The sequence below is a fragment of the Amphibalanus amphitrite genome, unplaced genomic scaffold, assembly GCF_019059575.1.
Source record: "Amphibalanus amphitrite isolate SeventyFive unplaced genomic scaffold, NRLGWU_Aamphi_draft 000264F_arrow, whole genome shotgun sequence".
In the NCBI taxonomy this organism is placed as follows: Eukaryota; Metazoa; Arthropoda; class Thecostraca; order Balanomorpha; family Balanidae; genus Amphibalanus; species Amphibalanus amphitrite.
Genome location: NW_024881759.1, coordinates 368,479 through 395,868, shown reverse-complemented (window position 1 = coordinate 395,868; position 27,390 = coordinate 368,479). Strand labels below are relative to the sequence as shown.

General features: G+C 53.1%; 1 protein-coding gene across 6 annotated transcripts in view; it reads right to left on the bottom strand.

The window, feature by feature from the left end:
* The window catches only part of LOC122386830 (A disintegrin and metalloproteinase with thrombospondin motifs 9-like), a 54,970-nt gene extending 28,092 nt beyond the window's left edge, over positions 1-26,878 (bottom strand). For all 6 annotated transcript variants that reach the window (XM_043376470.1, XM_043376467.1, XM_043376466.1 and 3 more), the window contains exons 1-3: positions 26,679-26,878; positions 12,893-13,242; positions 853-967 (exon numbers count right to left, since the gene is read on the bottom strand). In XM_043376470.1, the coding sequence (XP_043232405.1) occupies positions 853-967; positions 12,893-13,242; positions 26,679-26,763 (550 nt within the window). In that variant the 5' untranslated portion in view covers positions 26,764-26,878. The remainder of the gene's footprint in view (positions 1-852; positions 968-12,892; positions 13,243-26,678) is intronic.
* Positions 26,879-27,390: the final 512 nt, after the last annotated feature.

Genomic DNA, 27,390 nt, shown 5'->3' with positions numbered 1-27,390 from the left:
TTCGGTCCAAATACAACTGCCGCCTTTAGGCCCGGACAAAGAAAGATGACGCTGGCCTTCGAGCCCATTCAGCTTCAAGACGGCCAGGGCACGGCTGAATAAGGCTGGACAGAGGGGGAGGGCAAAGTACCTCATCGACAGGCGACAGCTGCCAGCCGCAGGCGCAGCCATCAGCCTTGGCTCGACGCGAAGTTGTCATCTCAGAAGCGCACGGCCCGTTTCGTTTTAGATAGATCTCACTGGAGAGTGAAGGCAGTCGCCGCCGGCCACGTCGGCCTTGACCAGCTTTCCACGCAGTGCGTGCGCGGCGGAGGCGGGCCGCAGGGGCCGCGTGTCACGCAGTGGCAGCCGAGGAGACTGCGTGGCGGCGCCGTGGGGCCGGGGGGGGGGGGGGGGTGCCGGGACGGCGCCAGCGTCGGACAGTCATAGATCACCTGGTCTCGCAGCACGCAGGTGGCACTGGTGAAAGATGGAAGCCCCTGCTTCGAGAACGGACACTCATTGAAAATCGTCTCGCGTGCCGTTTATGAAAATTGGCACGATTCCGGACGACCCTATAAGGTCATGACTCATTACTTATGGTCCGATTTGCAGTTGTTGGTTATGCTTGCCCTAAGCGGAGAGTGGAAAAACCGTCCTCGATAACTTGCACAAACTCACTATTGAAAATCACTTGACTGAAAATAATGATCAGATTGATAGTTCGCTGCTCAAAAAAATACACCAGCCATCTCATTGACGTATCTGACTGACGGCCCGATACAGAGCCAGTTTCCAAGTTCAACGCTCTCAGGCGAGGACAATTGTTATTCGTCGTAAAGCAGAACTGGTTCCGGGACTGGCTGAACTGACCTGTGTGCGACTCGGAGCCGGGAAACATTTGAATGACGTGTTCGTCCGGATCGTCCGCCTCTTTGTCGGACGGCCAGATGAGATAGTTGCTCTCTGACGTGCGGATGTGACCCGTCTGAAACAGGCGCGGGGCTCAGTCACACCAGAGGCGCGTAACATCAAACTACGGGGCCCAATATATGTATATCACAGACATAACACATGTCGCAGTCACACCAAAGTCGCGTCAAAGACAAAGGACCCAATCACGGTCGAGGTCACAGCTACACAAAGCTATTCACCCGCTTGGACAAACGAGGCAAAACAATGCAGCTGGTTTCCCCGATCCAACGTTTTGTACCATGTTTTATTAGCATGTTCCACTTCCTTCCGTTTCACAAATATGGTGACAATCGACCACTGTGCCATAACACGCGAGCTCTACGCTGCGGTCGAAAAACTAAAACAGATGTGCTGTATCTGAGCCCGTATGACGCCCCTGAAACGGCGCCAAACAGCTCATTTTACCGACGCCATGGCCTTGCCGGCGCCAGAGTGCGGCTTTAGTCAGAAGTCGGCAAACAAATGAGGCGAGGTGCCGCTGCGACCGGAGCGGTAAACGGTGCCGTCGATCGCACAGCTAAGGTTGGCGATTTCGCGAGCATATTCGTATCGCGTTTTCAAATATTGTTAAGCGTTTACCAAGTAACAAAACGGTTCACTTTGCATTAATCAATCAAAAATAAATAGATTCATTCATTCATTCATTCATTCATTCATTGTTCCGTGCATTGACTTGTTTAAAAGCCGTTTAAACAAATGGGCAGGGAAAATAAACACTGGACAAAAAAGAAGACTTAATTACATAAAATAAAACTGCTTGGGATATCGGAACTTCAGTGAGTGCCAGTCGGTTAGCTGGCGACGCAGGAGTGCAGGTCAAATTATGCAACTTTAAGCACCCCTCAATGGAATGTTTAATGTCAACGTCTTACTCCCAGCCACTCAGCAGAAGAGGAACACTAAACCAAATTCGATTTTCTGACACAAAGACGGCCTGCGTCTAAAAAATTATGCAACCGATTTAACCTTAGCTGTTGAAAGATCACTTTAACAACATTGCACGCCCTTTCAAAGAGTGAAATAAAAAGGAACACAAGAAAATAAAACATCAGTTATGAACAGGAATTCTCGGTATATATGCCATCTGACCAAAATAAATTAGCAGTAATCTCAATCGATCATTTTCAGCATTGCAAGTCTTTCGCAAACAACATATAAAATAGCAATCGACTATCTACAGTGATATCTACAGCTACATCTAATGAGTATCTAAATTGAGTCTGTATCTAGCATAGTTCCTGCACAAGTCAAACTCTAAAAAAATGGCGGAGCGAACTTGTCAGGATCGGGTGGGCCTGTTCAAAGAAATGGGCTACCTCCACACTGGCGGATGGGGCATCACAAACTACAACAAGGCCTTCAACGATCAGGCCAGTCGAGGGCTGCAGATGCTGCCTGGTGGCTCCAAAGAAAGGGCAGCCAACCAGGACGGCTACTTTGCCAGCACGTTCAACCGCTGCTTTGCCGGTGAGTCATGGGCCAGTGCCTACACCACCGACAAACTGATGGACCGGCGCGTAAAGGGGCGCGGTACGCAGGTTGGCGCGCGCGACTGGATGCCGCCCAACCATGCCAAGGACCCGAACGGCGTCGGCTCCTACTATGGCACCTTCATCGGTCACATGCCAGCCATGGACCCGATGGAGCGCAGCCGCGGACTTTTGAGCCACGAGCCGCCGAACGTGCTCACCAACCCGTCCAAGAAGGGCACCGGGTACGGGTACGCCGGCGTGGCGCTGAACCACTACCCGGAGCACTCCAACGAGCCGTACGCCGAGCAGCGCCGCCTCGAGCAGCAGACGCGCGCCCAGCACCGCAAGGCCATGCTGAACGGGCCGCTGCGCCTCAACAACTACCCGCTCACGTACTTCGGGCCGGACCCGTACGTGCCCACCAGCGTGGGAAGGACGTACGAAATGCGCCGCATCCCGGCCAGCCCCAAGGTGGCCTTCCGGCCGGCGGGACCGGCCAAAAAGGACGGCGGCTGCAAGGCCGGCTGTCTCAGCAAGTTCCCCGAGTACAAGGCGGACGTGTACGGAATGCGCTCGCCCTACCCGCAGAACGTCGTCAACAAGTTCGGCAAGACGTTCTACCCGCCGACACGCGGCAAGTCGGTTCGCCAGGACAGCATTGTCAACACGAATGTCGCAAAATCCATTCACGAACAGTCTTGGCGGACAAAGCGAAACGTGGTCTTCAACAAAGTTTGTGCCTCTGTAGGATTGTAGTCGCTACTTCAGTCGTGACTTTCTGTCATAAGATCCGCGACGTTTAATCAGCTATTGTTTTACAGAATTACTGGTTCCAAATTTCGTGCATCTGTCCTCTAAGTTTGTGTCGTCAGCGCTCAATCACCGTGCAGAATAACAAAGGCGCGAATCACCCCGGCAGTAAACAATTGACATTACAATGAACGAGACGGCTGACAAGTAGGCCGTGATACAAGGAACGTCATGTTGGAAAATACATGATCACATTTCTTAAAAACGCCTATCTTGTTCAACAAAACATGACGTTCTACGCTGCCACCCTTGCAACAGCAATAACGCTATTACATTTGTACCGTGTAAGAACACGGAGGCAATCGGAATAGTGACGCAAAAATCATCACCGATTGCATCTTCCTAGCCCTAACAAGACGACACTCATCACTTCACTGGCGCCAGGACGAGTTTGTCTCTCGCCGTCTGTCTGCAGGAAGTCAGCGGTAGGAGAGGCCCGTGTGGGGTACCTAGTTAGTACCTACTGTGACGGGCAAGCGGAAGACGGTAGCGACCGGCGGCCGCGTGACGGACTGGCTATGGGACAGAGAACAACTTTGAAGAAATTGAGCGGCGAACACTGACGCAGGTTTCTCAGAAGGGAAGGGAGACCGGTATGGAGGTAGGATGCAACGATGTTGAGACTAGGCTACTGGCTAAGTACCTACCTAACCTACAGTGGAGTTGGATGTCGAAGCAGAGACTCGGGTTAACCATATTCGACCAGGGGCGGTCGCAGACTTGGAGTTTGGGGGGGGGGGCAACTTGGCAAAGGGGCCCCTGCGCTGACCCGGGGGGCCCGGTGCTAGCTTAAAGGGGCCCACGGGCGTAGTGCACGGGTGCAGAAATCCAGGCCATGGCCGGTGAAGCGGGGGGGGGGGGGGTAGGGAGCGGCACCCGAGCGGAGGCTCATTGCGAGCTTTGAGGATGTTCCATGTCGAAAAGGTACCGATAAGTGCATTTTAAAGCATTGATAAAGCCAATAACTCACGCAAATGTGAATGGACTACCGCAAAAGCAAAGACGGCTAACTTTGCCATTTTCTGAGATCATCGTGCTAAAACTTTTGACAGTGGGTCATCGGTATCTGTTCACTGGTTCACTGTTCAATCACACGTGTTCCGTTTCATTTTTGTTTTTTAGGTACTTGAGCACAAATGTAAGTTTTGAAGACCATTACAGTAGCAAATGCTTCGAAAGATGGATAGTGGGCAAAATATCCTAAATTTGTCGTGCTGCATGGAAAGTAGTGTTGCTGAGAAAAGGGGGTTTGTTCCAGATTATTGTAGATGCAGAATACATTGTCTGCACCCTATGCAGAATTATTGTTGGTGCAACTGCGCCCACTGCACCCATGGTTCCTACACTTATCGGCCCATCGATAGCGCTTCAGCGATACCTATCGCCTAGAGGCTGCAATGGGGCCCTTATAGTACGGTGTCAGACCCCCAAGAGGCCGGCGTTGGATCCAAGGGTCAGCGAAGGGCCTCAAAGGCCCCAGGTAGGGCCCCAGAGGCTGATGTGGCCCTTCAGAGGCAAGTGCGTGACGTCCAAAGGTAAGGCTTGAGCCCCCAGAGAACATAATAGGGCCATCAGTGGCCGGTGTAGAGACCTCATAGGCCAGTTTTGGGCCCTCTCAGAGGCTAGTGTGGGGCCTCAGGTGTCAGTATGAGGCACTTAAAGACCGTTATGGATCCTCAGAAACCGGCATCGATCCTTCAGAAGCCAGTACGGGGCCCTCAGAGGCACATAAGGGTCAGTTTGGGTCCCAGAGACAAAAATGGGACCATCAGAGGCCGGTGTGGGACCTTTAGAGGCTGGTTTGGGCCCTTAGGGGCCAGTTTAGGGCCCTCAGAGACCGAATTGGGCACTCAGAGGCTAATCTTATGTGGGTCTTTACAGGCCAGCATGGAGCCCTCAGAGGTTAGCGTGGGGCCATAAAAGACCGACATGGGCCGGCGTTGGACCCCAGAGGCCAGTAGAGGGCCCTCAAAGGCCAAGATGGGCCCTCAGAGGCCGATGCGGGCCCTTAGAGGCCGGCATCAGGTCTTCAGAAGCCCGTGCAGGGCCCTCAGAGGCTAATGTGGGCCTTTACAGGCCAGCATGGGGCCCTCAAAGGTCAGAATGGGACCCTAAAAGACTTGCATTGGCCGGCGTTGGACCCCAGAGGCCAGCAGAGGGCCCTCAAAGGCCAAGATGGGCCCTCAGAGTCCGATGCGAACCCTTAGAGGCCGGCATCGGGTCTTCAGAATCCAGTGCGGGGCCCATAGAGGCTAATGTGTGTCCTTACAGGCCAGCATGGGGCCCTCAGGTCAATGTGGGGCCCTAAAAGACCGGTATGGGCCGGCGTTGGACCCCAGAGGCCAGCGGAGGGCCCTCAAAGGCCAAGATGGGCCCTCAGACGCCGATGCGGGCCCTGAGCGGCCGGCATTGGGTCTTCAGAATCCAGTGCGGGGGGCCCTTAGAGGCTAATGTGGGTCCTTACAGACCAGCATGGGGCCCTTAGAGGTCAGTGTGGGGCCCTAAAAGGCCGGCATGGGCCGGCGTTGGACCCCAGAGACCAGCGGAGGGCCCTCAACGGCCAAGATGGGCCCCAGAGGCCGGTGCGGGCTCTCAGAGGCCGACATCGGGTCTTCAGAATCCAGTGCGGGGCCCTCAGAGACACTTAAAGGTTAGTCTTGGGACTCGAGAGACAGAAATGAGGCCACCAGAGGCCGGTTGGGCCCCTGAGGCCGGTTTAGGGGCCCTCAAAGGCCAGTGGAGGGCCCTCAGAGGTCAATGTGGGTCCTCAGCGGTCAATGTGGACGCTTAACCGCCACTGAAGGGCCCTCAGAGGTCAGTGTAGGACCCTCAAAGACTGGTATGGGAGCTGTTAATGGCTGGCGTGGGTTTCTCGAGCCTCGTGACAATCGAATACGGGCCAGGGCCCCATACGGCCATGGGGGCCCATCGGTTGTTTGGGGGGGGGGCCAAATGATATGATGGCCCCCTGATTTGCCTTTGGGGGGGGGGGCATGGCCCTGATGGCCCCCCCTGCGACCGCCACTGTATTCGTCGACTTTAATACCAAAAAGTCCCCTCCGAGTACATTGCTGCATATGTTGCAAAATTAATGTGGTAATCAAAATAGGCATCTGAATAATTTCGACAACACTAACTCAACCACTTTGGGCTTCCCACCTTCCACTGGATTTACTCAGAGTCGATAAGGCTCAGACCTCCCCAATATAGTTTCATCAGTGGACGCTCGTCGCAGCCCGTTTGGCGTTGCACACCGGCCACGACTCGTGGAACGTCGAGCCGACCCGACAGACAGGCGGGGGCCAAAGCTCTCTGTCTGCTCGGTGGTCAGAGGGGCGGGGGAACAGGGAAGACCCAGTTTCCCTCTCAATCGCCCACGCTGCCAGTGGCCGGCCCTATTTCGGACTCTCTTTTTGCTGATGCCGTTGTTTGGCGTACCATCGCTATGCAGGCCGGCTAAGTTTCGTGTTGGTGTTTGGCATCAGTTCAGTGCTTTGTTCTGGCAGCTGGTTTTGAGTGGCGGCACGGGGGCTCCCAAGGCACCCCGGCTCTGTCGAGCGGGCGTCGAATCGGTTGCGAGTGTATACCGGGCAGCGGCGCCGCGGGATGGGACTGTCGGCCGACCAGCGTCCCCAGAGCCCACGCTAACCAGAAGTCAGCCCGGAAATACCCCCGGTGATATTTCCGTAAACATAAGTCTACGTAAACAAAGCGTTGTCGCGGCGGCCCACATGAGACCCGTCGCCGTCGACGGCCCGGCGGCTCCTACAGAGGGCGGCCGGCTGTCTGCAGCGACCGTCCGAGACATCGCTAACCGGCAAACGGCGCCCCGCTCATCAGCAGCTGATTGAGCCCGGCCAGACGCTCTCCACAAGGACACGGCCTGCACCGGCGGCGGCACAATATGACACTAGCACTCTTCACCCTCCAGGGGCACAGACTGCACGCGGCACGGGCTGCATGGGAGCCAGGGGAGAGGAAGCTGCAGAAGGATAGATATACCGCATGGTGCACACTGCACAGGCTGCAGAGAACCAGCTGCGAGGGACATGCCGCGAGGGATACAGGTCACAAAGAGCGTCGGCACAACAGTATGTCGGTATAACATCACAAGGGTGATACCGTGCACTCATCACTCCTCAGTCCTCACGACTTCATTTCAGAATCAACCAAGAGCGCTGGTAAAACATGACACACTTTCATGTGCCACTTATCTAAAAATGTTTTTTTTTTTAACTCAGCCGTAGACAAACGACAAAGAGAGTAGTCTCTGGTGACCTGCCAGCCGGTCTGCTCGGTGGTCCATGCCCCTGCGCCGCGAAGTGGCGCCGATTGCTCGACTCGCGTGGTAGCCCTTTGTTCGGGCCGCCAGTCTAGGCAGACAATTACGCCAATGTCGCAGCCCTTGAACGGTGTTTTGCTGGCACATTGTGCTGTCTCGCTGAAGGATCGGCCGCATTTCGTCGAACTGAGAACCGTCTCGTCGGCCGCTTTTTCCGACCCTTGTCAGCCGTCCCGCGGTGTTTCAGAAATGGGACCGAGCAAATCACGTCTGACAACAGAGCGATGCAATGAATGCACGTAGACGCGGAAAGTTCACATCGAGGTCACCAGGGTTTCTCAAAATTTTACACAAAATTTCTTGGTGCGTAGCTTTGAAATTATGCAAACGAAAAGCTCCGCGGTTATTAGGCAAGACCAATCTAGTACCTACATGAGTGATGTTTTATTTGAATAATTAATGTAACATTTTGAACCGTTCGAACTCCTCGCTGTTTTCGTTATCTGTCTATAACTAGGAGGTGATTGATTACGGTAACAGATGCTGCCGCCTGCAAGGCCCTTTCCGCCAGAGCATGTAATTCGCAAACATTCTCAGGGGAGCGTGTCCGTATTCATTGCCCTGGCCTGCAAGTGTAGATTCCTCCGATTCCTCATATGGCACCCACCAAGCCCTAGTATCGAGTGTCTCAAAAGGCGATAGCCCAATACCGTCTTTTCATGTCATGTTATTGACTTCAGCTCCCAGGTCAGCTATTTTTCAAGGAACGCCGTCCGATGCCGGGACCCGTTTTATCGGCTCATGACTTGCCGAGGAACTTGACAATCAATTCTGCATTGCTTGTGATGGCATATTGCAGAATTTTCGTGGGACCACTCGTCTCGGAATCTGGTGGTATCTGCTGTGTATATTTTCGTCCGCTATGAGGCGATAGGTCACTTCCCGGTTCGGTGCGGTCAAGCGGAGAGCGATCCGGAGGGACGTATCGGCGCCTGGCACCAGAGGAACGGCGCCGTCTTCTGCGATAGTGGAAACGTCCAGACCCCCCAGAAATGACATCGTTTTGTCACATATTTTGTTGCTTATTTATGTTGTTTCTTTTGATACCTACGTCCTACATCCCTACAAATGGACAATTATTATTATTATTATTATTCTTGTATTATGACCTCCATACAACAATGGCTCTTCCGGTCACACAGTAATGATCACAAAGTGCTAAAATGACAAGCACACATAACATCGCATCTTCATGGCGGCAAAGTTCATGACGAGCACAATAAACACAAAGTAATCCTAATCCACTTTTTCTCAGTATCTACTGACAGTACAGGTGACTAGTACTGGCCCTTGTATGAGCTCAACCAGTGCATGTTCTTGGTCACTGTACTCGGCCACTGTGCTCGTGTACTTACCTATATACCCTCAGGCCGCTGCACTCTTCCGCCCTCAGATCGGGGACACATCCAACAAACCGGCACCGGTTGTGTGCCTTTGGGAAAAACAAGCAGCTCTCAAGGCCGAGCTCGGCACCTTTTCGGCAGCGGCGCGCTGCAGATGTGTTTGAGAGTTGGAGTTGGTCGAGTCCCTGAGGGCCGTCTGTCCGCACTTCCTCTTTTTTCTCTCTCTCCCTCTCTCTCTCTCTCTCGCTCTCTTTCTCTCTCTCTCTCTCTCTGCCTCTCTCTCCCTCTCCCTCTCCCTCTCCCTCTCCCTCTCCCTCTCTCTCTCTCTCTCCCTCTCTCTCTCTCTCTCCACGACTCTCATCCAAACACATGTCGCGGCCACCGCCCACCCTACCCTATACGTTAATGTAAACGAGAAATACCGTTCGGAAGCACTGGTTTGGCACGCTGGTGGCGGGCGATGGCCTTAGTTACATTTATCGGCGAGATGTACTCAAGTTTTGTATGGTCATCATTGGTCATATATACCTACCTAAAAGTTTGTAATTCAGGACAATTGAGGAGCAATTCAGGACAAGTGACTTCATACTGGGCATACAGATAGGTCTGTAAAGCAGTAGCGAATTTAATAGGTCTCCTAAGCCTATTTTGGACTCAAAGACATTTCGTGCTCCTACTCTGACACCTACCAACGTCCAACACCAACCCTAGAATCATAGAATGTCCTACTCGCTGCATGCAGCTCCCAGCCCTACACTTTCCACCCAGCGCGGCGGGGAGAAAACAGACAGAAGGTACTTGGGAGACATCAGTTGGCGCTCCCAGCCCCGGCAACACTATTCATCCATCCATCCCCGCTGGAACCCATCGCTGGAGAATGCGGAAGGGATGCCAATGCTGGCAGTGGCGCCTCTTCATGCATTGAGCTGTCAGGCGCCCGGGCGGGGCGAGGGCTTGGCTGTTGGATCAGCCGTCGTGTGGTGATAGGACGGACGCTGGGCGTTGGCTGGAAATCATTTGGATGATGATTGGAAGCTGAGCTGATTGAACGTTGGATGGACGTTCATTGGGTGGTAAAAGGCCAGTCATTGGGATTGCTTGGACAGAGTTCGGAAGGTCAATGGTGCTAAGTGGGCAGCGGAAAGACGTTGGTTCAGCCTGAGTAAATAAGTTATAGGGCATTGTCTGGTCGCTAAACGGTCGCTTTTGGTGGCCACCCATCAACCGATTGCGGGTCGGTGGGATCTGTTGGTCATCGAAAGATCGCCGATCGTTTTTTTGTCGTTAAACGACCGGTGGTCGGTGGTCAGTGGTCGCCCGTGGTCGGTAAACGGTCATTGGTCGGCCGTTAGTCGTCAGCCCGCGCAACGCTGGGAGGGGGGTCAGATTCTGTCCTCCCTGTCTAACTTCCGAAGCAATGGTAGTAGAAACTGGAAAGACCGGAAAATGGCAACCGAGAGCTCTCACCAAGGTGGACCTTAAAACATTTTTTGCCTTAGTAGGTCACACATCAGGTCAAGGTCAGGTCAAGGGTAAGAACTGCAAGTTTCTGAATTACTGGCTTTGGAGCCCAGTTGGGGAGGAATGGACATAGATCGATCACCCAAAACGCGTTCCTAGGCTACCAAGACAAGATGCCTTAAATGCAATGTTATGCAAAGGCCAAGGTTAAGTTCAGGTCCGGTCATCAAAGACGAACTATAGATAAGGATACCTATGTGCGACACATGTTTTAGCCTTTAAGTATGGGTCATTTTATTTATAGAAATCAATGGACATAATCAACTAGCGATACGTACCATATGTAGATGAATTTCAGGTCAAATTCAGGTCAAGGTCAGGTCAAGCAAGTTCACATTTTTTAATTAGATTGTAAAGACCCAAAAAGGTGTCTATCTGATGCAGCTTTTTTACGACGATCTAGCCGTGTTATTTTTGTTCCCGTACGAGGTCTAGAACATCCAAAATGTTTTTTTTTATTATTGCGCGTCGTAGCCTCACTCAAATTTGAATAACTCCTAAATTTTTAAACCAAATCTTTTAAAACTTGGAGGTATTTCTCTACACATACCACATCTGTAGTTTGAGAAGCCTACAATTTTTGTTTATGACGACAAAAAAACTTCTTTTATTTTGGCTTAAAATCCAAAAGCATTCCAGAATCGAGATAACCACTTGAAAGACCAACACGAACATTGTTTTCTTTTGTCTTGATTCCTTAAAAAAAAAACTAAAGATGTTAGAGGCGTTTGAATTTGTGCAGTTTCTGAGGCGAAGGTAGCGTGACATTACCTCACTAAAACGCCATTTTCTTTCTTTTTTAATCGACGGATTTCGCTAAAATAAATCAGGGAATAAGACAAATTAGTGTGTGATAAGGTACTGAACTTTAAAGTCGTTGGCTTCATGCATTCTTAAGCCATTGGCGAAAAACTGGAGAGGGGCAGATTGCGCCCCTCCCCAGCGTGGCGCGGGTTAAACGGTCGTCGGTCGGAGGTCAGTAGGTCGTTGGCGCTCCTGTGTTTATTGGCTCGGCCCCTGGGTGCGAGGTGCGGCGTGGCAGCCGCGCCAGTAAACCAGCCTGGTCAGTTTACGACGGCCCTAGTTACTGAGCTGCTTTCCTTTCGGACGGCGAGACACGAACGGATCCAAGCTACTATCAGAATGAACTGGTCAAGCGGCGACCCGGTCACATCATTCGGTCGTCATGGCTGAGACTGCACTCTGGATAGTTCAACACAATTTTGAAATGTATAATATATAAAATTACCGTCAAAGTAAAACTTTGACCTTCATCTATCTGTGCAATGTTATAAGGCTTTCAGAAACATATAACTATAAATTATAGGAAAAAATTAAAAAAATAAAATTGTACCCAACATAACTTTCAATCAAGAGCAAGGCCCTGAGCATAAACAAACAATAATTAGGCATAACTTAGGTATATACTTACTGGGGGAAACATCCGGGATAGCGAGCAGTTTCGCTCAGATACGGTAAACGCCTATCTCGACTGATTTCGGCAGCCAAACATAACGTCATATATATGACATCGCGACTCAAAGACCTGATATGACCAAACCCTAACAGTAAACTATCAGATACCTAGAACGCATCAGTAAAAACTCAGCAGAAGCTATATCGTCATCAGTTGAATCCGTTCAGCCACAGTTCAGCAGTTTCAAGGCATTTATAAAAAAATATGGGACTATTCGCAACAACTTCTCTCAGTCCTCACTTTCCGTTTCAGCCAACAGGCTCAACTGGACGAAAGACGTGCTAATAGCACGTTAGATAAGTATGGTACTCGCAGTTCAAAGCACGTGGGTGCCAGTGAATAACACGTGTAGCGTCCTCAGTCCACCCTCACTCTCCTCCTCCCTATAGTGACCATTCATGAGCGGTTATATAACCTAACTCGAAGCAGATGGCCGCTGGGATACAAACGCGGACCATGGCAGCTAACAGCGTCACTTCGAGCAATATGTCTCAAAATAGATTAAAAGGTTACACAGTCAAAGGTCACTCACTCAGCGTACCACAAATAATAAGCATAATTAATTTAACCTATTTTACCCGTAAGATGAACCACCCGATACATGTCAGCCAGACAGAACATTTGTAGTCCGAGAGATCTGCCGGATTTTGTGACAGCAGCCGGCAGGCAGGCGGCGGCGTGGCAGATTTACGATAGCTCTAAACCGGCGGCGCTACATGCTCTCCACATGCCGGCCGACGCCGCCGGCTATCGGCCGCTCACGCCCTCTTGGCGGGTCAGAGGGGCGTTAGCTCAGAGCGGGCAGGCTAAACAGCCCAGAGGGGCGTGCCCAGCGGCTCAGAATGGGCGTGCCGAGCAGTTCAGAGAGGGCGTGCTCAGTGCCTTACACGGGGCACGGGCAGGTTCAGAGGGAACCCCAGACGTCGCTCAAGGGGCGCAGGGCTGGTGCAGCAGCTCAGTACTCAGTACTCACCATTCCGTGACACAGGCTCACGGCGACCACCGAGTCGGCGTCGTCCTCGACCATGCCGCGGTAGAGGCAGTGCGCCGCCGGCCGGCCCAGGCCGCGCACCTCGGTGAAGTTGCGGTAGACGCGCTGCACGGGCAGCTCGGGCGCCGCCAGCAGCGCGTCCGGCTCGAGCAGCAGCACCAGCCGGCGGCCGAAGGCGCGCACGCTGTAGCGCGGGTGCGGGTCCCAGAGGAGCGCCGAGACGCGGCTGAACGTGCCCGTGTCCAGGTGGTGTCGGTCGGCCGACTCCGGGTCGAACGGCGGCGCCAGCTTCTGCGGCACGGTCCGCTCCGTCGCCGGCGACGAAGGCGTGCCTGTGAAACGGTCAGGTCAGGTCAGGTCAGGTCAGCGTGCTGGAGCGCCAATGGCTGACCGGAAAGGCACGACCCTGTCATCTGGTGATTCAATACCGCTATTGTTATTTTTGTTAAAGGTATACATCGTCTGCTGATGGTTTAAAATAAGTTGCTTATTCCGTGTTGAAAATGTTCCGAGCTGACCGTCGTCTGCCTCTGCAGGAAGGATCAGGGTGTCTGCAGCCTCCATTATTTCAGCCAATTACGGCGTCTGATGGCTGGCCATGACTCACGGCGTCGATCCGAACTGATCCCGGCAGCGGCTGTGGTCTCCCCCGTGCATCAGTTCGTGTTCACAGTAATCGATAGATCATGGTGAGTCATTGGCGCCTGGCGGCTGTTGTCATTGCATCTGCACCAACCGCTGCAGTGTCCGGGCGGCGTCTCCTAGCACAAAGTACAACCCCTCCCCCAGACCTATATCAGCAACACCCGAGTCGAACCAACAACACCGACATTATGAGGCGGCCGACCTCGATAATCACCTGTTCCGGTCGACCCGCGGGTCAAGGACGACACACCTGACAAGATGTACGCACGCAGGTGTTTTCGACACGGAGCAGCTGCACCGAGAGGATGACAGTCAATTTATTCCACCTCTCGACAGCCGTCAGCAGACATGTGCTAGCTTACGACACAGTCGCGCATACCTCCCATAGCAGGACGGCGAGCGGGCCTCAATTGCCGCCCTCCTGCAGCTTCCTGCATTCCAAAGCAGTCATTAATTATGTCTGCGTGAATTACGATGAATTATAACGAGATCTTTTAACGTATTCATTCTCGTAAGTACCAGATAAACGCTTTAAATCAAACACATTTTCTATGGGCGAGCTATTTAAAGCAAACGCAAGAAGCATTTGCATTGCAATTTGTCAAAACACACTTAACTGTTGTCACGTTTGATTTAATGGGCATGCGGACCACTGACAAGCTGGGCGAGCGCCAGAGTTACGATATCTTGCTCCGGCCAAAACTGAGACTAGCCCCGCTGCTCGCAAAGGCTGGCGGCTACAAGCGTTCAGGGAGGGAGCCGCAGACGGCGTTTCATTCGGCGGTGCACGGAGAGCGGGCTGCAGCACGTTGCGGCTTACGGGCGGGCGAGGCCAGCGGGTATTGGGCGCGCCGGCGGACCCGCGGCCCAAAGCTAGCTGAACGCGGCACACGCCAGCGCAGCGAACCAGCCGAGCGTGCCGGCCGCCCAGGATCGGGGAGGAATTGGAGGGACGGGGTGGGGCCGATGACAGGACGGTATTTACAGGGGGGAACGACACTGGAAGGACGAGGTACGAACTGGAAGGATAGGGACGGAATGCGAAGGACAACAGAAATAGCACGTGAGACAGGAGGGCAGGACATAAAACAATCGCGCGGAACAGGCTGCCTACAGTCTACTCGAACGACTCTGACTCAGAGTCAGGCACAGCTCTGTAACTCCCATAGCATATAGCATCCCCAGCTCCCCTCCGCTGCACACGGCTGAGACGTGCCGCCAGCAGAGTTGCAGCGGTGGGCTGATGAGCGTAAGCGGCCGTCTGGGCTGCAGCCGGGCGGTGCCGGGAGCTGCGCGCTGTCGGTCCGACTCAGGGTGGAGGTGTCGGGGGCTGGCCGGCCGCCGCCCACCGCACTGTTCGGCCCACCTCAGCACGACCATAATCGGAAGGCTGGCTTCACGGGCAGGCCCGGTTTTTGTGCTGTCTCTCTCTCTCTCTCTCTCTCTCTCTCTCTCTCTCTCTCTCTCTCTCTCTCTCTCTCTCTCTCTCTCTCTCTCTCTTCCTCTTCCTCTTCTTTGTAGGCGAGTCACTACCTACATATAATTGTTCCTCTCTGATACCTCTGATCTTATCACACAGACATCCTATTGACTTGTGTTGCAGTGATTGCGTACGAAGACACCAAATTTGACAAAGAATAACCTGCGTTCTACAAGGGTTGATGGAGCGAGTCCTGATTCACCAGACACCGGACATACCTAATGAGTAGGTACCTTTAACCCCGCACAGTCGCGGACCACCCAACCATAAGGCCCAAAGTGCTGCACCAGGGCAATAATCGCCGTGCTGACCCCTGACCTTGATGGCCCACGTCGAGCAAGTCATGAGGGAGACAAGGACAAGGGAGAGTATACAAATCAGGCGTCTGTGTATGGTTGTGTTTTGATGACGCCATGTTATAAGCTCATTTGACGTTCAATTTCTCAGAAACGTCACACGTGGCGCCGTTCACTGCTAATGAAGGATTAATTAGGGCTGCTTAGTGACGCAAGGGGAGAAAGATAAAGATCGAGAAGAAAGAAAAGAGAGAAAGAGAAAGAGAGAGAGAGAGAGAGAGAGAGAGAGAGAGAGAGAGAGAGAGAGAGAGAGAGAATAAGGGAAAAAGAGGAGAGGAGGGGATAGAGATGAACGATGGGCACATCACAGCAGAACCAAAACGGCGAGCATGGGTGAGGTAAGTGCCTTCTTGGCCATGCAGAATTATGCATGTTTCGTATCCATATACGTCACTAGGTTTGTGTCAGAGTTTGCAGCGAGTGATGGCCATGTGGCGGCAGATCACGCAGGGGGAGTGGAGCGCTCAAACACGACTCTCCTGCCCTGGTGACTGTCGGCCAGCACCAGACCTCGCCTCGGAGCTGCTAACGCCAGGCGCCGCGGCCGACCGGCGACTGGACACCGCACCGCGGCCGGACGCGCCGGGCAGTTAGCTGCCGATCTGGACCGGGACCCTCGGCTGCCCCGGCCCCAGCGGACCGACCGGCGCGGTGGAACGATCACCTAATGTCAGCAGCCAGCGCCACTCTGTAGCCCCCGGGAGGGGGGCAGGGGCAGGGGGGGGGGGAGGTGACGAGTCACCGGCCCGCTGCACGGCAGCCGGCTCACCCGGCTCCAGGCTCCACAGCGGCGGCGAGTCTGACCACCACGGTCGGCTCATACGGCTCAGGCGCGGCACGGGCCAGGCTTGCAGCCGGGTGTGCGCTGGGCTGCATGCATCCGCCGAACGAGCGGCCAACACCAGGAAGAGGGCGGAATAGAGACAAAGAGGAGGTAGGGGAGAGTCGCTGTCGGAGCAGCAGATGGAAGAGACAGTGGCTCAGCTAGATGTCTATCAGCTGCTCCTGTCAAACACTACCATTTACTTCTAGCAGTCGCTGATGGTCGTCTGCTACGGCCACATTACTTCTACCAGTATACAAAGACATTGGTGAATTTGCTTCCCAGTTTGTACTTACCTATCCCCTCCCTCCAGGCTCCAGCCCATGCCGACCGAGGCGGCGCGAGACTCATTCCAAACCTGTTGGGGACTCCGGACGGCCGACCAAAACGGGCGCGGCTGGTCGGCCCGGCGCGGCGACTGGTGACTCCTGCAGCGCGATACATTACAATGCACGCCACTCAACATCAAATAGACAAATAGACGTGTGACATGCTCGCTATTGACGACGGAGCTGCGAAACATTCCATCTTCAATAGGTATATATTGAATTGATGAACTGTCAACATATGCCTGAATACTGACGCCTACAGCAAAACCAACACGACCACCTATACGACGCAAAACCAACACGACCACGATCGTTTCTGATAGACTGCTCCGTCACGCATATCAAAATTTCATCTAACCATCGAAAGATGACTCCCCAGCGCAAGCCCGCCCATTCAACTGCTATCTCCAACACCCTGTCCGTCTTTCGGCGCCTTGTTGCCACCGGCGTTTGGTGCGCGCGCGGCGCTGGTCGGGGGTCGCGTCGGCCACAAAGGCGAACTGCGCGCACCAGGAAGAGATCGAAGGTCACCCGGGGAAGAATCGGCAGGCTGGGGAGAGTGGCCGGCGCACCGCGGCGCCGCGCCGGCCGCGCGGAGGAAGGCAATTTACCGTCAGAGAGGGTTCACAGACCGAGGAGACGGTGGGCTGATCGCGACGGATTCGTCAGGTGTTATTGCGCTGAGATGCAGATGCCCAGTTCACACCGGCGGCATAACCGCGGCTCCCTCCCGCTCTTACACCGTACTCCGTGCCGAGTGGGTCCAGCTGCAGTCAGCAGTCAGAACTCAGCAGTCAGCACTCAGCAGTCAGCGGTCAGCACTCAGCAGTCAGCGGTCAGCACTCAGCAGGCAGCTTGTAAACGGCCTGCGAGCGCTGACGGCATAGCGAACATCGCTCCGGTACATTTGCACAGGGCTCATCTTTGTTTCAAACGAAAACTTCTGACGACTAAAAAAGCAAACCACCGTACCCGCCATGCATCAGTAATTTTTAATAACATACCAGTCCATACATATTGCCAAATTCGTTGAACTATGGTTTGGCTGGTATGGTTGGTAATTGGTATGGACAAGGAGACATAAGCGACACCGTCTTTTGGCGGAATTGGCCCGCTCGCTTCAGCGACACGTGACCGGCGGGGAGGGCTCGTGAGATCGCGAATGATTCGCTTCAATCTTCAATCGTCAGTGGCTGGGCTTGGCATTAGCTTCTAGTTAGAGGTCACTCATGAACGTTGACTATATATAGTCAACCGGCTATAGCCGGTACCTACTTGTTGAGTTCAACAACTGATATCAATCGCGCAGGCCGAAAAAGAACTACCGCGACAAAACCAGAAAAAAAAAAAAAACAAACGGCTTATGGACCAAGTCATCTTCTAACCAATAGCACCTCTGCGAGTCATTCCGTCATCGCTGTCTACCCCGCGCTCTTGGCACCCGCCGCGACGTCTGGGCCGGTGCCTTACCACGCCGACCGGGCGCCGCCGGCCAAAAAGCCCGATCGAGACGGCGCGGCGCGCGGCGCACGGCCGGGTCGGTCACACCGCCGCCGCCACAACCCGTAGACGTGCCTCGAATAAAAACGGCTCGAGACGAGAGTGCAGTGGGCACGGCCAGCTCAGCCCGGCTGGATCCTTATGCCAAGGTCTGACCGGAATCGAAAGTGGCTGTTGCGGGGACCGGTGCCGCGGCGCGGCGATCGCAGCAGACCAGCTCGTCTGTGAGTTGTGCGTGTATTTGATGGAAGGCCGCATCGGACGCTGAGCGGAAGCGATAGCGATGACGATTCCATTGAGAATGCTGGCCGGCCGGCAGTCGCTAGCGACACGCCGCGTACGCAGGTAGGTATACGGTGGATCTCACGACAAGACTCTGCCAGAGTGAGTGCCAGAGCTGACTGGTTGGGTGACCACCTCAAAGCGTCAGTGGCGACGGAACTGTGCAGAACTAGCGGAGGGGGGCGGGGGGGGGGGGAGAGCGACGTGGGAGATCGCTGGATATTTTTTCGGTTGTGCGGCCCGGCTCCGATCGAACCCCGTAAGCAAAACCGTCCGGCAAGCACCGCAGAAAAAGAGGGATGGCTGGGACCGGCTGACCAAGGGGAGCGACAGCTTCCATCTCAGAGGGACCGTCTGGAGATCCCGACTCTTGTTTACAAAAACGGCCGGCCCCGACCGGCCCAGCCTTCAACCAAATCTATTCACAAAAACACTTCTGCTGCCCGGTAGAGCTGACGGCCGGACGGTCAGTCGACCTCCAGGGCAGCCTTTCTATACGTCCACTGACCTCTGGAGTCTGGTGTCCCTTTCTGACGTTGGCTGACCGAGTATCGCTTCTCAACAAGGCGACTTTTGTGAATATTTCTTGGGAGTCGAGCGCTTTGCTGATATCAGCTTACTTTCGGCATAGATTCATGTTATCTATGCCTTCGGTTATCCTTCTCAATCAGCCGCCTTCCAAGGGGACCTCTCCCAGTGAGCAGACATCCGGCAGGTCACTTTCTGAGATCAAGGTGGAACATGTTTAAAAATCGTGGTGCAAGGAAACCGTTGTCGGGTAGACGGTATAATTTAGATGGATCGAAGTCAGTTATACGCATTGTATGCGACAAAAGAGTGCCTTCCTAAATCTGTCCACCTATAAGTAAAAAAGCGTAAATTAGCAATGAAAGAAAACATAAATACCTATAATAATGCTATTTGTATATAATATCCTGTTTTGTCATTGATAAATTTGGGTTGCGAATTACGATGCCTATACGATCCTGTTCCAGTGACTGAGTGTTTTGCGTACCTATAGGTTACCCTTTTTGGGGTAGGTAATATTTTATCCTTTCAGGCGACTTTAATCTTTTTTGCCATTTTTATCATGGAACAACCCATAGAGTTATTAGCGGGTGACCCTCCCCGGTCGCTAATCGGGACGAATTCTCTTTTTGCGTTTTTGCAATGGTTTGCCAATATGCTCGCTACAAATAAATGAGTGAATATTGGGACAGAAAATGAATAGATTTTAATAGAAAAATGAACAATCTCACCGAGAATCAACCCAGAACCACAGTGGCACCCATAGAGTGTGAGCAATGGCGGTTCAAAGGGGGTCACCCTACCTATAACAAAATGTTTCCTATATTGTATTAGTAGTTATCAAATCAGTGTTGTACATACCTAATGGTAAGGAGCAAACCATAAACGACATACCCCAGCTTTTTGCAACAAAGTTGATTATATCCGCACTTTGGGTCTAAACATTAAGCAGTACGTTAGGGAGACCGGGGGCTGGCACATCCTCGGCTGTTTAGTGTGTATCGTTCTGATGAACACAGTAATTGTATATCGCTTCAAAGACCGTGAACTCGACAGATGGGCGGCCGGGCCCGCCCCAATCAGTAACCACTGGCCGACTGCACCGTTCTGCCACCAGCAGGGAGCGCTGGCACCGGCCGCGACGCGCGCAAGGTCAGCGTCGCCCCGTCGCCACCGCCGCCGCCGCCGCGGGCTGGCGAAGCCGCCTATTTATACACCGGCCCCGGAATAGCCAATGGAATCGGACACAAGATCGGTTTGCTCGGCTACAGGGAAGCCGGCGGCGTCGGCCGGACAAGGTCTGACTGGGATGGGTCAGTTGGACTTCTCTGATCCGACACCGACAGGCCAGTGCCCCGCCCCCTGCCCTGCCGCCGCCGCTGCCGGCATGCGTGCCGTGTTGGGATAGTGCGGGCCATCACCAGCGGACGAACTGGGTCAGAGGCGGCGCCGGGCCCGACTGCCGCCAGCGCCGCGCGCCGGTAAACAAATCCACTACCGCACAACATGGTACGGCGGGGTGGGCGACCAAACAGCCTGCCGGCGGGGCGCCGCCACACGGAGCATGGGGGCCACGCCCAGTTATACAACGAATTATCGCCGGTGAGTGATTGAGTTCTGCCAGTCGAGACTGGGCCCTGTCAAAATTCGTAGTACCTCACTCGTAGTAGCAAAATGCATCGGGTATTGTATCAACAGCTGTTGACTAGTGCGCCTCCCCTATATGCCTCCAGAGTGCTCACTATCCTATAACAACCGAATATCAACTTCAGATGTTCCTCGCGACCGCCCAGAGAAGGCAAACAGGGCGCAAGCGGATCTGTTTTTGTTAGCAAGAGACAAAGTAGCGAGTATCTCCCTATAATATTCACTCAAGTTCGAGGGAGAGAGATGCAGAGAGAAGTTTTGACTAGAACGCCTCCCCGCCAAGTCCGACTGAACGCGCCTCTGCACCGCTGCCGGATTGGGTCAACGCGGAAGGCGCTGGCGGCCCGTCTCAAGGTCAAACGGTCACGTGACCGTCAGCAGGCCCAATCACAGCAGGCGCTGGGGCGGCCAGGCGCCCCCAGAAGTGACATTCCCACAACGAGGTGAACGACCCGACACGCTAAAATGGCACAAATATTACGTATTTTACCCTTATTTCACACGGATCTTGCGATTTGTGTACGAGTATCAAAACAAACATTTTAATACAAGTGTGCTGAGGAGTTACAATACATAAATTGCTGCAGGCTACGCCTCTCGGACATGACAAAGGTGGCGTTATAGTAAGACAGCGAAGCCACAGGCGGGCGTGGTCTGGCTTCCCTGTGGTGACCGTGGCGTCACTCATTACGGCCACAGGCTCCAGACGCGGGCGCGGCCGTCAGCTGGCGGAGTCGGCCGGCGGCACCGGACAGAGCCCTCCCAGCACCCCTCCCTGGACGGAAGGCGGATCGTGCCGTCACCCAGACACAAAGGCCGTCCTGTGTGTTCTTTGTAGCACACAGCTGGATAGGGGCATGAAAGACCGTCCGTTTTGACCACTTATGAATTCATTCATTGAAGTTTGAACAGTAGTCAGACTCGCGTCCCCTACCGCGATTGAGCCGGGGCAATGGAGCACGCTCGCTTTTTGCCAAGGGTTCTGAGAGGGTCATCGGTCGATAGAAGATGACTCAGATCATCCTCTCCGACAGAGTTCAAGTGCTGTCGTTGTGAAGTAGCCACTCGGGTTTAACAGAGCTGCATGATTAATCGCGCCAAAACAGGAGCCGCATGCTATTAAGCTGAACGGCAGGAAAAGAATGTTTTTCGCATCCTCTCAGGACTGCTCAGGAGTTGGTAGGGATATAGAACACGGTAAAAGGTGCAGAAAATAATGAGTATTTAAATATGAGCGAAACTTAGCGATGGCTTATACCAGAGTCAGACAGGTAACCACTAACCAGTAACCATACCTACATGCATTAGATTTCAGGTCTGAGGCCGTCAAGTGAGATTTAGGGTCACTAGGGGCATTAAAACTACTTACCTATAGATCATTTCCAATCTGCAGGGCAAAAAGACGTAATTTTGACTTTGAACCTTTCCGAGTGTCCGCCATACGCCCTTGAAAGATGTCGGAACTTTACAACAAGTCCATTGCAGGCGACGATTCTGGACAGACCTGACGCCACTAAACACGATGGCAGCCGTGACCGCCCTGGCCTATCAAAGTCCGCAATGCCGCTCCACTGACGTCCGTAGCTCCGAAAGCTTGACCCGGCACTGCCTGGGGCTATTTATAAGCCCGCTTCCCGTACGGCCGTCGTCGTCGACAGACTCAACAGACGGCGGGCACCGACGGGAAATGGCCAGCCGCCGCCGAGACCGGGGCTGTCGGCCGGGGCTGAGGGGGCGGGCGAGACGGCGGGCGTCAAACACGATGGTTTGGCTCCGTCAGCCAGCGCTGAAGCTGCGTGGATGGCTAAATCGGTGGACGTATCCATGAGCCGAGCAGCAGGACCGCTGGAGAGCTCCGATTGCAGCCAGGCTACCAAAACACGTCAATGTTACTCACAGTGTTGCAGGCCACATGTGAACTGATCTCGGCTCACTTGACGCCTGGCATTTACAGGATAGCATGGACGGGGGTAGCGCGGAGCAGCGCCAGGCTCTGAGCTGGCCACTTCCACGGCCGCCCTCCGCCCGGCCCTCGGCAGGGTCCCATGACGGGTGCTGGCCGCCAGCCGCCGCTGCCAACGTCAGCCCCATGACCGGAAATACGTGTGTTCTAATTACATGGAGTTTCCGGCGGTGCAGCCTCCCCTGACCCCTCCTCCCCATCACCGGGACAGGACGGTCCCGCACTGCTCTGCTGGCCGGCCGAGAACCCCTCGCTAATGATACCACGAACCACTGACGTCTATCTACATCTGGTATAGGCCGCGTTCGATGTCTCCTCGGACGAAGAACATTCTACGCAGAATATTCTATTTTGCGTTCGATGAAGCACACAGTCGGACGACGAGGCCGGCCATTTTGTGCGTCACTTACACAATGTGCGTCAGTTTCGAAAAGGGCCCAAGCATTATAGAGTTCAGTGGGCCCAAGTTTACGTTTCCATAGAGACCGCGCACAAATGTCAACAACTTCTGCAAACAGCTGCTGCGCCGCTTTTGAAATACGCGCCATCACTGCCTCTCTGCCCACCGTAGTACGCTCAAAAGATTCTGCGCGGACGGCAAAGATTCTACGTGACGTCACGTAGAATCTTTGCCGTCCGTGCGACATCGAACGGCATTTCGGGCCCGGACGGCATAGAATCTTCGTCGTCCGGGAGACATCGAACGCGGGGATAATCTTCCTCTGGTTCACTAACGTCTACTCTTTCAGAACTTAATTCATATGCGTAATGTTTTTTATAAGTCTCGGGAATATGTACCTATGATTCGTGAGTTTTATTTTGCTCTGGTTCCTGTGTGTTTTGGTTTGTGTCCAAAAATAGGACGGCTACCTAATGTGAATATATTGAAGCTACATTCAATCTAGGTCACGCTACAACACCGGGTAGAAGAGCATCCACTGTTTCCATATGCCGTAAATAGGATCGAGTCGTTCGCCTCGTGCGCCACGCAGAGCAGACAGACGCCTGTCTGTCGGAGCTCTCAGTAGTTGGGGCCCAAGGTAAACCCTCACGCTAATAGTCAACTGCCAGTGATGCGTCTCAGCCGGAGAGTAACCAAGCAAAACAAGCCTCACTCGCGAGAAACGAAGGCAACGCGAGTGTCGGAGGGTGAGCGGCAGAGCGAACAGCGGATAAGGGACTGGGAGTGTGCCGGCAAAAGATAGCAGGACCGGGCAACGAGGGTGGACAGCATGAGTGGAGAACAAGGTCGGACGACAGGGCCAGATAACAGGGGTAGACAACAGGGCAGATTTTCTTTTTGTCCACTGGCGTCGGTCGGAATGTGCCACTGAATGTCAACGTCGCTCTGTTGGACGGAACGATAGAGTGGCAGTGACGGCACTGCGAAATACAACCGAAAATATAAAATATCATGTGCTGTAGTGTTTTACATTTATGACCAACAAGTGGCTCTCCCTTTCTCTCCCTTCCCTTCTTCCTTTTTCTCCACTCCCCTTCCTCCCCTCTTCACCCTCCCCCTCCCTCTCTGCCCCACTCTCTCCCTTTCTGCCAAACCCCGCCCCCTCTCTCCCTTTCTTCCCCTCCCCACCCTCCCTCTCTCCCTTTCTCCTCTCCCCTCTCTCTAAATTTCTACCCCGTTCCCTTTTTTATCTCTCTCCGCTCTCCTTCCTCTCTCTCTCTCCCGCATCTCCATCTCCCATATCTCCCTCTTCTCTCTCCTCTCTCTCTCTCTTTCTCCCTCTATTCTCTCTCTTTCTCCTCCTCTCCTCTCCTCTTTTCTCTCCCATCCCTCTCTCTTATCTCCCTATCTCTCTTCTCTTTCCTCTCTCCTTCTCTTCTCTCTTCCCCTCCTCCCATCTCCCTCACTCTTACTCTCTCTTTCTCTCTCTCTCTCTCTCCCTCTCTCTCTTCCATCTTTGGCCATGAGGCAACTCGCTCATCACGTGCCTCCTATTGAATGTCGACATTGCGCATACCACATCACGCACGAAAGAGGCAGCGCCACGGGGCCTGTGGCACGGCACGACGTCAAGGGGGGCGGGGAGGCACGATACCGCCACCTGCGGTTTGGCCCACCTGACCATCAGCCACGACACGAAAATGGACCGGGAAGCCATATGACACCGGGACAGCAGAACGCTCCCAGCCGGACTGCCCACCTTATTGGGACGGGAGTATTTTTCTGACTGTTGGGGGTCGGCCGGCCTGCGCCGTGGGATGTGCCGCAGTGCAGTGGGGAGCTGGGTCAGCAGAGTGCTGCGGCACGGTCCAGACCCTCTCCACTCACTAGCAATGTCGCTCGAGACCTCCAATAACCTGCCAACGCTACGCCCAATTGCTAGAACTTTTTAAAGCATTGCTGTCGGTTAGTTATCGCACCAAGATAACTGAGGCTAAGGTCACGAGGTTATGAAAATGGATGTATTTTTTGTGTAATTAAAAGACTTAAAAAAGACTATGCGATACATGTATGTATGGATAAAGACTAGAGATGTCAATCGGATACCAACTTTTTGGTATACCGATACCAAACCGATACCAACTTGGTATTTGGTAGGTATTTCAATCGTAATGTGTTTGGTATTTTGTTGGTATCATAAGCCCTCACTAATGTATAAGAGGCTAAGAAATCGGTTAAAAAGTTGGTATTTCCCTCAGTTTCCCAAGTCGGTTTGGTTTCGGTGTTTTCCCGTGGTTTTGGTTGGTCGGGTTTGGTATCGGTATTCCGATTTTCCGTAATTGACATCACTAATAAAGACTATATGGAGACTTCAAGGGCTTGGAATTTGTGTGTTTCAAAAACATCGTTATCGGTTTTCGTATTCGCACCGCACTTGAATTAACTGGTCGACTCGTCTTGCTGAATTATTTCAGTCATTCGCCATTCATATTCGTTCATCTCATCTCGTCGTTTCGTAATCGTATCACGCATCAATTATTTTGGTCATCTCGCTCAAATAGTTTCCAGTAGGTACAATATAATATCCATCATCGCTAATCGTTTCACCGAACATTTTTGGTCCTGCGGTTCGTCGATTCGCTGTAACACTGCACATAACACATAACGAATGCATGTATATAACAAATATTATAAGGAGGATATATACAGTAACATATGAATAAGCCCGGAAGCTGCATTCTGTTTACATGCCCAATTACATCATACGAGGTGCGCCCCAGGTGTGCTGAATTCCGATCTACGGGGCACAATATTCAACGTCACGCGGCACGTCAGAGGCGGATCCAGCTCAGAGTTTTTTTTGGGGGGGGGGCAAGCCATAACAATTTATCGATTCTTTCCATGCCTCGTCCATAGGCGTAATGTTAAAATTATGCCGTTTGGGGGGGGGGGGCAAATGCCCATTTTGCCCCCCCTGGATCCGCCACTGCAGCACGTCACTCCCGATACTCTCCAGTCTCCCCTCTTTTCGCCGTGCCAGCATTGGGCATTGAATCGCAGTTGAAACGGTTGATACTAATACGGAAATAATTGCCGGTTCTTGGAGATCATTTTCGAGTAAAATAATTTTAAAATGATCCGCAACATGATCCGCCGTTAAACTAATCAATATTTTGCCATGCAACGCTTCTTCCAATCCAAGGTCACGTTGCATAGGAACTGAAGTTTTCAAGAAACGGGTGATGATGCGAGCACCTGAGAAACACGGACGTGAAATCCCCCGAAATGACAACATTTATTGAGTTTCTTCTCGGTGTTCCGGACTAACTGCTTGCTGATAATTTAGGTACTTGAAACGGCTCAGGAGTAGCTGGATACTGATACGGTACTATTTCAAGCTCGTGTAAAGAAGCACACTGCACAATGGCCATCTCACCTATACATGCTATTTGCTTACTTTGAACACTGTTCGGTTATTGTCACAAATAATTGACTATGTGTCACATACCAGTCGTGCAGGTTATATGAGTACGTGTTCTGTAATGACATCCACACTGACACACCTATCGTGTACACTGAGAATATCATTAGAGAGCATTAATTTCATCTATCAAAACTGAAACGGCTGATTACACCCTCTCATGGGGGCTGCTGAATTGGAATCCATCGTTACGAACGAGACGCTGGGTTACCACGAAAAGTCAACACCAAGTGGTCACACATGCGGCCAAACATGCTTCCTCCCACGTGCGTGGGGACTTCCAGGGCAGAGCAGACGACCGTCGGCGCCCTCTGATCCCCCAGACACTGACCTGGCTCTGCCTTCAGTCCCAGCAGCAGCACCACCACCAGCAGCGCCGTGCGGAACATCACGAGCGCGCTCAGAGCCGCGCGCATTTCGGGGCTCCTCGGCGGCCCACTCGCGCCAACCGCGCCCCGCGCACCGCCGGCCGACACTGAGCGCCGAGACGGGGCCGATGGGTGGCTGGGACCGGAGCCGGATCGTGGCCCTGAGAGCTGGGCAGTGCTGGCTCCGTCGGCCGCCGCGGGCCGGGCGGCGTCCAAGCGACTGGTGCGACCTCTTGTACGGATACAGTCCGTCCGAATACGCCACCTGCCGCTCCAGTGCAGGGATTTTGTCCCTCCTAGCGATGGGGCGATGGGTTACGGACAAAAGTACGTATCGCTAAAGTATGTACGTAGGACAAAAGTACGAAGCAAAAGTACGTATGATTAAAGTACGTATCGCAAAAGTACGTACAGTATAAAGTACGTATGGACAAAAGTACGTCAGGGACAAAAGTACGTATCGCAGAAGTACGTACAATATAAAGGGGGAATATTTGTTTCGGATCCCTAAATAGCTGTTTCTAGCACCTAATTGCTGACTGGCACCAAAAAGCTTACTAGCACCTAATAACTGAATCTGGCACTAAAATGCTGACAAGTAGCCTTATGTTGCCAGATGGTCTAGTCGGAGTGATTGCTGAATTGGCACCAGAATTGCATTTCAGCACCTATATC